We start from the raw sequence: 12,310 nt of genomic DNA, 5'->3' as shown, positions 1-12,310 counted from the left end.
GCAGCAGACAGGAACTGGATTCAGGAGCTGGGTTATGGAAGTGGATTCAGGGATACACAGATTGGGGTTGAAGGCAGAACAGAGAGAGACTCCTCCTTGGATGCCAGCCATTGAAGAAGAGAGCTTGACCCTTGTGACCCCTCAGCTTATACTGAGTATGATGTGAATGGGCTGGAACACCTTGTTGGTCAGTTTAGGGTCACCTGTCCTGTCCGCTCCTCCCCCAGGTGCACTTACTGCACCCCCACTGTGGTCCACAGGATTGAGCAGTGACCTTGGTCTGCACAGGAGCAAGTACAAGCAAGAGCCTTCCTGCAGACCAGTCCCTGGCGGTGACTGTAAACATCCAGCGCTGTCACTTCTCGAAGCAGACGCTGTCTGCAAAAACATGCCATTAACTTCAGAAAGCGCCTGAGAAGAGACTGAGTAAAATCATTGGACACAATGAGTTCTAAAGCAAAACAGGACATTGGGTAGGGGAAGGATTTTTGTCTACTTTTTGCTAGTTTCTTGTACTTTCAGTGTAGGCACAATGAATGGCTGAATAGTTGGGGGAAAGTAAGGAAGGAAATTCTTAAGCTGGCTTTATCAATAGGGTAAAATTCCATGTAATTACATTCTGGAGCAAAGGCTACAGGAATTAGGGTTGCAGCTTGCCAGTTAAATGACTAGCTCTTCTTCAACGTCAGCAGTTTATATCCTTAAAAGAGAATAGTATCTGGTGTAAATTGAAAAATTCCACCTCAAGTGTTTAATAATTCTCCCTACCCACCTCTCCTCCCTACTGGTAGGAAATACAGATTGGAAAAATAAATTTAAAAACTCCTTTCCAGACTGGAAAATAAGGTTTTATGACTTTTGCTTTAACTGACTCTGAATGAAAAATTTTAAGTAGACTGTGCTCTAACCTCTTGCTCCTTAACATAATCACATTGACTTTGGCCTTTTCTAGTGCTTGATTTTGCTAAAAACTTCTTTTGAGAGCTAACTGTAGTCTTTGTGAAGAATACTGAAGTACAGTCATGTTTATATTCTGCTTTCCTGAACCTTCTGCAAGGAAAAGAAAAAAAGCAAACGGGCACAATTTTTACTTTTTTCAGATTTACTGTTCTTGATAGTGACATAGTGCGTCCATCTCAGTATAACGGAATAATTCAGTGTGTCACTCAGACTTCTACCAAAGCAACCAGTGTAGAAGCAATTGCTAATTTCTGTGATGCAGAAATATGAGTAAGAAAGATCAGAAGCTTCTTTTTACGTAATTACTTCAAAGAAACTGCCTTGGTCATTACTGAACAGGAGAGACCTGTACCAGGTGATTGCAGAAGTATTGTCACTCAACGTTAAAGCTTTACTGTTGGGAATTTTTATTGTAATCGTGTAATATCTTGCCACTTTGAAGCTTTACTTAAAATATTTGCAGAATCCTGTGTTTTCCACCTTAAATGTACTTAGTCAATCTAGAAGCTAGACATTTCCATTCTTTTGGCAGCGTAGGAGCTCTGTTCTGGTGAACAAGCTGCAGGCATTAAGTGTTTTGATCTTTCCTTATAGAATAATCCTTCTTACCTTATCACTCTGTATTTCTTTCTGAAAGTAGGCAGGCAGCAAGTCATCACTGAGTGAAGTAGTGCATGAAAAAGTGGAGTATCTTGTGCTCCATTGTGTTGTAGTATGCAGTAAAGTAAAAAAAATCACTTACGAGTCCTTCCACATGTTCATATTTGGTGTGTGTTTTTGTTGTTTGGGGTGGGTTGGTTTTTTGGGGAGTGGGTTGGTTTTTTGGTTACTCTGGTTAGTTTGGTTTTGGTTGGGGTTTTTTTTTCTTTTTTGTAGTTTTGGAGAGAGGTAGCAGAAATGTCTCCCCACTGCACGCAGTCTGCTCACAGCTACTTCATGGTGGGACTGTGGATCGAATACCTGAAGTAGCTCATTACAAGTTACCAGTTTACTTTTGTCATACGCTGTGTTAATTCTTTTCCCCTCTTCCTCCTAGTGATTTCAGTAGCATGTGAACTGGGGTAAAAGGGGATAAGAAAACATGTGAAATCTTCTGTTTCTTGCTGATTTTCTTTGTGCTGTGTTTTGCATTAGGTGTAGCGAACGTACTCTTGACCACCCCTCTTTGGGTAGTGAACACACGCCTGAAGCTGCAGGGAGCAAAATTTAGAAATGAAGACATTGTACCAACCAATTATAAAGGCATAATAGGTAAGCACCCAATCAAAGAGAAGTTCATTAAATGAATTATATCAAGGACTCTGAAGACTTCTATTCATGTAACCAATTTAACCCTGGGGTCTCTGTGCTTACCTGTCACTTTGCAGTCATTGAGTTTTACAGGAAACTGGATTTGGCCAATTCTGATGGTAATTAAGAGTTTGCAGTATGCACACATGTAACTAAAATACCTTTTGCAAAGGCAGTTATTGTATACAAATCCTGGGGTAGTAGTGAGCCTAGTGAGGTGGTAGTTGGGAGTCTGAGTTTGGACAGACAATCTGCAAGTTAAACTTCACTTACTCTAGTCTCTTAATCACCCACATGTTCAGGCTGTCTTCCTTTTAAATAAATAATAATTGTTGTTTTGAAGAAGGTTTAGAAGACCTTAATCTTGATGCTGAGCTTGTATAAAAAGAGCGGGGTTTCTAAAAAGAGCTTGTACTAAAAAGAGCAGATGATAAGTTTTGTTTATGTTAATGGTGATGTAAAAACCTCCTTTGTCACTATTTTTCTGTCAACTTCCAGAGTAGGATGGAAGATTAAAAAAGTCACTTAAGACTGCAGTGGACTTTTATACACATGGAATATTATGCTTTAAGTTTAACTTTTCTTATCTTCTACAGTCAGAATTTTGTACTTAAAGTTTTAGTGATTATTTTCTTTTCCACCTTTCTTCTCAGATGCCTTTCATCAGATAATACGAGATGAAGGAGTCTTAGCTTTATGGAATGGTACTTTCCCCTCCTTGCTGCTGGTCTTCAATCCTGCCATACAGTTCATGTTTTATGAAGGCTTTAAACGGAGACTTTTGAAAAAGCAGCTGCATGTGAGTATGTTTTGAGGCCAGGTGATGGACATGCTCTGTTATAAGACAGGTTCTTTGACATGCATTACTTGAGCAAATTCAGAAATGTAGGTTTGGTTTTGGTTCTTGTGTTTTTGAGGGTGTTTTTTGAGTTAGTAATCTGAAGGGAGATGTGATTTATTTTATGTCCCTAGGGAACATAGTCCTGTGATAATTCCTCTTCCTGCAAAAATAAAACTGCACCTCTTGTTCACATTTGTTTTGATTTGTTCACAGGTCTTGATTTAAAGTAGAGATTTCAATTCTAATATATCTGTTTTATAAATACGTACGTACAGACTGTTCCAAAGTTACCTCTTAACCCTTTGTCCAGTAAAACTACTATACTGAGCCTTTGAAGTATCACAGATTTCTTCTGGACCCTGTCATTTTAATTACACTTTTTTCTGAAGCCCTCAATTTTTCAAAACCCTTTTTTCAAAGGTGGACACTAGAGTCGAACTTAATGTTGCAACCATACCTGCCTGATTCTCTAAATAGAGGTAGAATCACTTTTCTGTCCCTGCTTTATAGTCCCCTTACTCTTTTTCAAAATCTCTTTCTTATCTATCAGATATAGCAGCTCGCCTGAATTCATGCTCCTTTTATATTCTAGCAAACTGAAAAGCATTTGTGTTGCTTTCTAGAATAATGTCATAACATATATGTTTAAGCTGCGGTGCTTTGCTGTTAATTTGTGACTTTGGAATGCACTTGGCTGTATTAAAGTATTAGATCATATTGGTATGTTACAGGGCCATCTTGTTTTTCATCAAGACACAGTGAAATTATTTTTACCTGAGATTTTGCATCATGAAAGAGTCTTGGGTTTTCTGCCATCTTTAGACAATACTGCAGCTGTACCACTCTGTGCCTGATGGATCTGTCCAGTTACATTATGGACAATAATTTTTTTAAGTGACGAGCTGACCTTTCCTCTGCATTGTTATTTGCCTGCTGTCTAACTGCTGTGTTTATTTCTTGTGTTTCATTTAAATTACTTAGTTCTACCTTAAATTATGGTCAGTGGAGAGGGGAAAATACCTTTTTCCCCTAGCAATGGTCATTTTTATTTTGGACAACATTTTTCTTCCTGTGTGATATTTTGTCGATTGTCTTAAGTATATCAGATTGACTTTTTTAAGGCATGTATGTGTGTGCATATTTCTGATTCCAATCAAAACATTTTGCAAATTTGCAGCATGTTTTGATATGGGCATTTCCTTATTTTTAGCAATTAATTCACACTGTTAGACTGAGATATACGGTAATCACCTTAGCCTATAACAATGTATTTGGTGCATGGTGGAATATTGTGGGCTTTGGAGGTGAAGGTGGGCTTCCAGCAGGTGTTCTTAACTAAGAGGGGATGAGATTTTTACCCTGTGTCATCAGGGTTAAAATTCTGCCTGATAGCATAGTGATTATGTTTCTGGATTATAGAATGATGTTCAAAGAGTCTTTCACTGTCACCTTTTCACAAGTGCCATGTGACTTATTAGTTTAAATGATGCAAAAGCTGAAATGCTTATTGATTGATGGCAGGTTTAAATGCTGCTTTCCTATGTGTTGTCTCCTCTGAGTGCTTTAAATCAGTCAGTTGTATGGCTTTATTTCCACCGTTTTAGTAACCTAGCTGTAGTGAGAAATGCAAGAGCTTGTGACCAGAGGGAAGTTACAAATAAACTTTAGCTGTGAGAAAGTACGTTGGCTGAACTATAACTAACTCTTTAAAATGAGAACACCCAGAGACTTCATGAAGTCTTCATGCCAAATGCACTTGGATAACCCAGTAGCAGGCACCAGTACAGAATCCCCTAACGCATGCTGGTAACTGGCTGTTTTGGTACTATGTGGAATTAGTATGTTCTTTATCTATTGAACAGCTCACGTCTTTGGATGCTTTTGTCATTGGTGCAATAGCCAAAGCAGTTGCCACCACTCTCACCTACCCTCTGCAGACAGTACAGTCAATTCTGCGGGTAAGTAATATTCAATTTCAGACTAACTGCCTCTGACTTGTTCTGTGTAATGCAGGCCTTGTTCATATGGCTTGTTTTCCTTCGTGTTAACGAACCCATCATTGTGGGAGCTCCTTTTGCACCATGCAGGTCACTGATAACAATGCCTCTCCTCTTTGATCCTGTACTGACAGGTTCTGATAGAACTTGGTATTACTGGGGCACATGTGTTTCTAGTAGGGGGGTGGTAGGATTGCCAGCACAATGCATTGGTACAGTGTCTCACAGAAGCTGATGCACCATGCTGCTTTTAGGCACTACAAAAATGTACATTTACTTCTTTGGGTATAAATAGAAAATGTTGTCAAGTGGGAAGTTAAAATTAAATCCTCTCAACCCAGTTTGTTTCCAAATGACCTAGGGTAATCCAGAAAAAGTTCTATTCATAGGTTTTGTTTTATTCAGATGATGGCCTGACCTTGTCAGTAGCCAGAATGTGATTCATCAGGGGAAGCTGAGCTCCCTCGTAAATAATATCTTTAACCACTTGCCCAGCTTTGTACGCCTGTTGTGGTGGTAATGGAAACACTTGCATTTATGCTCACTTCCGATTTGTATGTATGCTGGATAGTGCTGCTGCCTTCAGTATGTCCCAGTATTGGTGTAATGTTGAAACAAGACAGAGTTGGGGGCGGGGGGGGGCAAGAGACCTGGCCATATATAAGCACGCGTGTTGTGCTTTAATTCCTGTGCCTTTTAATCTGTCTTTGTAAGTTGTTTCTCCATAAATGTTTTTTTAACGGTGAAATATTAATAGATGTTTTCACATGAAAGATAATGCTAAGTAAGGAGAAGCCCTAACTTTTGTGTATGATAAAGCCGTTATATATGTTCTAAAACTTGTATAAATTTTGAGAATTAGTTGAATTATTGAATATGAGCCTTCCATGCTAAGGATATCGCTTTTCAGTCTTGTCTAATAGGGGACTTTTTAATTGTTTACTTGGAAAACATTTTCATGCACATTTTCTGATTATTTTAGTTTTTCTTTTCTCTAGAGTGGACTAAATGTATTGTACAGGCTATTTTTGATAGCCTGTAAAAAGATAGTTTGGATGCTGTACTTCAGCAGGACTTGAATATAGTTACTCTGTGGTTGCTGCTACTCTGAAAAGACACTGGATAAAACTTTTGTGTCTGCATAGCTTTGTTTTTCACCACCCTGATGCACAAAATGGCATCTGCACTGTAGATGTCAGCCACACTGTAGTTTTGTCAGCAGTCATCTCTTTTTCTGAAGTTTTCATAACTTGATGATCAGCTGAGCTAGTGCCGTCATGCGATGTCTTGCTCTGTTTAAACAACCTGGGCACATCTCAGGAGTTAAACTGGTAACACCGTCTTCTATTACAGAAAAACATTTAAGCAAATATACCTTCGTTTAGGTAAGTTGCAACATCAGTCTGTTTTTAATTTGTGATGTGCTTTCTGCTGGTGTGAAGGAGAACTGGAAGGAAAGTCTGAGTGCTCTATTTTAGCCTTAGCATTGCACAGCAGTTTTCATGGGGCTGCATCAGTATAACAGCTTCAGTCCTTGTTCCTTTCCATGATTCCTGTAGAAATGATTACAATCTTGTGACTATTACGTCATGTTTTGTCTGTCTTCTTTTGACTTTTTGAATAAAATTCTTCTGTCTCTTGGTGACAGTGCCATTCTTTAAAAAAAGGACAGCTCTAGTGCGTTGTGGTGCCAGCTTGATGTACTAACCAGCTGCTGCTTACTCCTCACCTCTGCTGAAGTCAGCTAGTTCACTGCTGGCTTGCCTGGGCAGTGATGAGTTGCCTTTCTGTTAGAGCACAGCTAACCCTCCGTGTCCTGGTGCTGACGGGATTTTTATCACAGCAGCCCACTGTGAAATAAAGTGGCCCATATGCTACTTCTCAATGCCAGTCCATCCTCTCCTTGTGACGATGGGGAATACAAGGACTCTGTCTCTAGTTCTGCAGTCACTAGGGTGACTTCTTTCGCTTTGATCTATGAAAGAAGTAATACCCAGAAACCCTGAACACTTCTGTCAAGGACAGCAGAAATACTCATCTGTGATACCTGTGCTGTCCAGTTCAGACTTGCACTACTTCATAATGTATTTTCCAATCCAAAGCTAGCAGTTTCATTTAATGAAGTCTTTGTCACTCTTATTAAGTGCTGTTGGAAAAAAAATAAATTACCAGTAACAGTTTCATGGCCTGGCTTTGCGAACGAAGATCTGGGAAGGGCTTTTCCCACGCTCACTGCAAGCGATGGGTGCACCCTTCGGGCCTGCGCGGTGGATTTTTTAGGTGAGGCGCAGCGTGTGCGGAACTGGCTCCACCCTTTGTACCTGAGGTTCATCTGCCAGGGCCTGGCGAGCTTGGACGGTGACAGCGAAGTCCTCAGGTCGTAGGTTTGTTTAGAGTGTCCTTCTCTTAGATGATGGATGCCTTACAAGGCTAAACGAGCTCCATCTGCCCGGGTTTGGAGTCAGAGTTGTCCTCCTCCTAGGATGGCTGCCCCAAGGCTAGTGAGCCCATCCTGCCCGTGGACACACTTTGTCTGACCCTTCAGTTGAGACCTGTCTGGCTTGGGAGACCCCACCGGAGGCACATGCCACCACCAGCACAGCTCTCAACCTCACAAGGGCACACAAGCTCCTTCCCCATGGCAAGGGGGTGCCCGTGAAAGAGTCGCTGCTCTACCTCCGGACATCACAGACCCGGGCACGGGTTGGCCGGGTCCTGCCAAGAACGGAAGTCCTGGAGGGTACAATAACAGTTTAGTATTTTCAGAAATAACATTCTGCATGAAGTATGCTTTGTATAGTTGTGGTGGTTCTTGTACATTTTAACAGAAGTGCACAGAATCTAATACTAGCTCGATACAATTCATAAAAACTTACACATCATAATTAAGTTGTCATCAAAGTCGAAGTATAGGACTCTTCAACCTTAGACCTTTAGAAACTTAGTATTGTTGGAAAACCATTAGGGTTCTTTGAATGAAATCTCTACACCTTTGCTTTCAAAATCTTGGCAAAGCACTCTTCTTGCTTCCATGTAATGAAGAGTTATCCTGTGTGAATGATAGTAGTGAGCAGCTTCCAGCCCTGCCACTTGGTATGTCTATCTCCTTCTCAGCCATTAAAAATACATGGTACCGGTGTTACTCATTATGCAGTGAAACTGTTCTTCAGCCTGCATTTCAGTAAACAGTGGATAAGTTACATTTGCCTCTGGAGAAATAGCAATACTGTTAATGGCCTTAGTGATCCTGGGTGAAAGATTTCTCTTTAAAACTGAATCCTCTCTTTTCTAGTACGGAGAATGATAGTCCCTCTGGGAAATCTTCTGCAGTAATCAGTGAAGTAATGACGTCCTAGGGAGAAATGAACTTTTTCTCCCACCTTGATGAATGTTTGTTTGCATTACAAAAATAGTTTGATGGTGGAGAAGAGAGAAGGAAGCACCTAATCCTGGTGTCTTTTGGAAGCCTGTGAGTAATCTGGGCAGTGACTGGTGGTATAACTTGGAAGCTAGGTAGCAATTTTTGGGGTGTGTGCCTTTGACAATGATCCTTAACACTGATTTATCAATATCAAATGAGTTAGTTATTGATGAGAATCACAGAATTATCTAGTTGGTAGAGACTTTTAAGATCATCAAGTCCAGCCATTCCCCCTGCACTGCCAGGGTCCCTAAACCCTGTCCCTCAGCACCAGATCCACACGTCTTTAAACTTCCAGGGATGGGCACTCCACCACCTCCCTGGGCAGCCTCTTCCAATGCTTCACAACCTTCTGTGTAAAGAAATTTCTCCTGATATCCAACCTAAATTTCCCCTGATGCAACTTAAGGCCATTTCCTCTCGTCCTGTCAGTTGTAACATGGGAGAAGAGACCAACCCCCACTTCACCACAACCTCCTTTCAGGTAGCTGTAGAGAGCGATAAGGTCCGGGATGGTGAGCATGTATTTGCCTAATAAAGGGAGATTTCCTATAGTGTTCTGTTGCTGCTGTTTCCAGCGCAGTTCTTAAGATGTATAGCAAAGGCACCTGTGTCATCCTGCTGCTTTCTTATAATTTCTGATCTGCCGACATATGCTTGCATACTTGACCTACCAGCAATTGTAATTTCTTACATCTAAGAAGTCGCAGTTGCCTGAGTAAGTTCTGGGAGAAACTCATCCACAGACAGTTGCTCAAGTTCACCTGTCTTGGCAGAAGCATAATGCAGGCTTCAAAAACTGTGTGGCTACGTTGTTATCAGTACAAGTGTGGCAGCCCTTTACATTAATAATTCATAGTTACAGCTTGCTGACAGTACTGTGGGCCTGTATCAGATGAGAGTGTCAATGAATACTAGAAAAGGAGTTGTTAAAATTGCTACTTTATCTCTGAGACACAAAATTACAGCAGTAGCTTGCATGCCTACTGAAAGAGAGTTTGGGGAGTGAGAGGGAAGTATATATTTAGGCCAGGAAGGTGGATCAAACAATTCTGGATTCTTCCACAGCAGTCAGTGTAAATGTCTTGCTCCAAGACCGTTGCTGGGCAGATAAATTTTGGGTTCAACTATGCAATCTCCATATAATAATGGTTTGCAGATGTATGAGATGTTCTATGAAAGCTGAGCATGCCAGAAAGAACTTCCTTTTGATGTCATATCCCTACTAAGACTCTGCAAATTATGCTTTTGAGGTCTTGAAATCTTGATCTTGTTTCCTCCAGAGCAACTGAAAGAGAGCACATGTAGCCATGTGTAACACTTAGAATCTGTCTTAAAGCAAAACCAAATTATTGTAGCACATACTGTTTTAATGTTTGCTGTGTAAAGTTCAGTAGTGTGAGCTTTGACCTCAGTTCTTCACTGATGGCTAGTATAACCTGGAAAATGTTAAAAGAGGTCTAAGATAGGCTCTCCAGAATTTTTGCATGTGGTGTTCTCTGCCTAGCACCATGGGGAAATAGTACAACAAAATGCTCTTCTGTTTTTTTTTCAGTTTGGACGCCACAGGTTGAACCCAGAGAACCGAACGCTAGGCAGTCTTAGAAATGTTCTTTACCTTCTTCAACAGAGAGTGAGGTGAGCCTTCCGGGTTTTTTTCTAACATGATAGAGAAGACTTGAGTATTACTAATATGTTGAAAATGTTCCTGGATCCGACTTTAAAGGGAGGAAAAAAGAAACAATCTTGCCATTTGAGTCAACCTGTTTTTTGTAGTATATTGCAGAATAGGCTCGCAAAACCAAATTCTCCTAAATATCTGTATAGTAAGTGGTATCAAGGATATCTATGTGTATCAATTCATTCACCTCTCATTTCGAAAAGAAGCCAGTTCCTTGCACAAAAGACTTCCTGCGGAATATTCTCTTTAAAATATTATTAAACGTAGATGGCCCTCAAGACATCAAGAATGAATTTAAGATTCTTACAGTTGTCATTAACTTGTGATAGTAATTCTTCTTTGTAGTGCACTGATTTATTAATAGAAGGCTATTACGTTTGTTTTCTTGTTTGTTTTTTTCCTTCTCAGGCGTTTTGGATTAATGGGACTCTACAAAGGCCTTGAAGCAAAGCTCCTGCAGACGGTCCTAACTGCTGCTCTTATGTTTCTAGTCTATGAGAAACTGACTGCTGCGACCTTCACAGTCATGGGATTAAAGCATTCACGCAGACATTGAAAAAGGGACCTATGCCAAAGATTACGGTGTCTAGGAAACGTGTTCCATTTCGGAGACCAGGCTGGGTAACAAAGGGTCCTTACTTTGTCTGTTTCTTTTTCTTTCAGTCACCTGCATCTCCATTATTTGGAGAAATTTGGAATACACTCTATAGGGACCTGTTGCCATCAATTCAGGGATAGAGTATCCCCTACTCTTCTGTGGACTCACTGTGTTAAGCAACAAAGCAAAGCCCTGGTTTAAGCATTTGATGTAAAATTTTAAGTACTGTATGATTTGGTTGATGTTCTTGGCAAGAATGAGTATCTCTCACTATGCTTTCTTGTTTTCCTTCAAAACATCTTTACCTTCTGTCAGCAGCTGATGGGGCTGATTTCATGTTATTTTCCTTGACCTGTGTTTATGTCACTTGATACTTGGTTCATTAAAATAATTCATAAAGAACAAGATTTTTGATGTAGTTTTCTTTAACTTTGAGGATGTTTGCGGCACAGAACGATAGGATATTGCCCCAGATATCTGGTGGTGAGATTTCTGAATTGCTGGAATGTTAATTACCAGTGAGTAGGCATGATGTGTTCTTGAATCCACCTATTCTGAATCTTGAAAATTTTTAATGCAGATACTGGCTAGATAGAGGAACATCACCTCTTGTTTTTTGAAGCTGAGTACCTCAAGCTGCTTCAAGAAAGCTGCCTTGCCACACAGAAATACATGAAGTTCTGTAACCCTATTCCTTGTGAGAGTACGTGAACTCATGTTGTGTTCTCATGCAGACGGGGAGCACTACCCTGTGCTTCAGAAGTGGCATGCCCTCTCAAAGATGTGCTTTAATTATTTTTCCAGTGATCTTCCCAGACACTTTCCTGACCATAAAGCATAAATGTCATAACTATTGTCCCAGTTAATGTAACTCTTTATGTTGGGTTTGCATAGTTTTGTTCATTAGTCCAAGGCCATAAAATCCAAATAAATCATGCTGCATCCATAATTAAGTTTGCAGTAGGATTGTTCTGAAGAACAGCTTTATATTTGAAATATTGAGACATTCTGTGGTAATTTAACACCAGGAATGTCGGAGAGAAGAATTAAGTGCTGCAGGAGATGCGTTACTGAGTTGCTAAATAGCACCCTTTTTGGGGTCTCAACTGAGTCAATTATAAGTACGAAATTGGAATGCAGTTCTGCAGGTAATGCTATCTTTTGAACAAGAATAGAAACCTTTACACTGACTGCTTCTTTTAAGAGTATTGGGAGTACCTGTATACAAGAAGAACGCTCTTAATTCAACACTTTTCAGCCCAAATGAGACTTACATATGACAACTAAGAATGAAAAATCATAATGAGCCGTCTATAATACTTTGATAGACGACATGAAATTTAATGAAAGACTGTAGACCTCACCACTGCAAAAGAAACAATCACAATTCTGAGAACCTTAGTGAAAATATCCTTCTGATTGAAATGAGTGATCCTGTGGAAAGACTGTCTGCTGTCTTTTTGGTGTTTTTAATAAGAAATCAAGAATCAGCAGTATCAGCAGCTACCTCATTTCGGAATTC

At 40.1% G+C, this 12,310-nt stretch overlaps 1 protein-coding gene across 1 annotated transcript; it reads left to right on the top strand.

Annotated features, from left to right (window-relative positions):
* Positions 1-2,094: 2,094 nt before the first annotated feature.
* On the top strand, positions 2,095-10,956 carry SLC25A17 (solute carrier family 25 (mitochondrial carrier; peroxisomal membrane protein, 34kDa), member 17; the record flags this gene model as incomplete). The annotated part of the gene is made up of 5 exons (XM_010134166.1): positions 2,095-2,211; positions 2,904-3,049; positions 4,954-5,049; positions 10,065-10,147; positions 10,599-10,956. Coding segments are annotated over 5 exons (590 nt in total), but the record flags the coding sequence as incomplete, so codon positions are not given.
* Positions 10,957-12,310: the final 1,354 nt, after the last annotated feature.

Source organism: Buceros rhinoceros, unplaced genomic scaffold (assembly GCF_000710305.1).
Source record: "Buceros rhinoceros silvestris isolate BGI_N320 unplaced genomic scaffold, ASM71030v1 scaffold13554, whole genome shotgun sequence".
NCBI lineage: Eukaryota > Metazoa > Chordata > Aves > Bucerotiformes > Bucerotidae > Buceros > Buceros rhinoceros.
The sequence above is the reverse complement of the archived record's forward strand: the minus strand, read 5'-3'. Positions and strand labels throughout refer to the sequence as shown.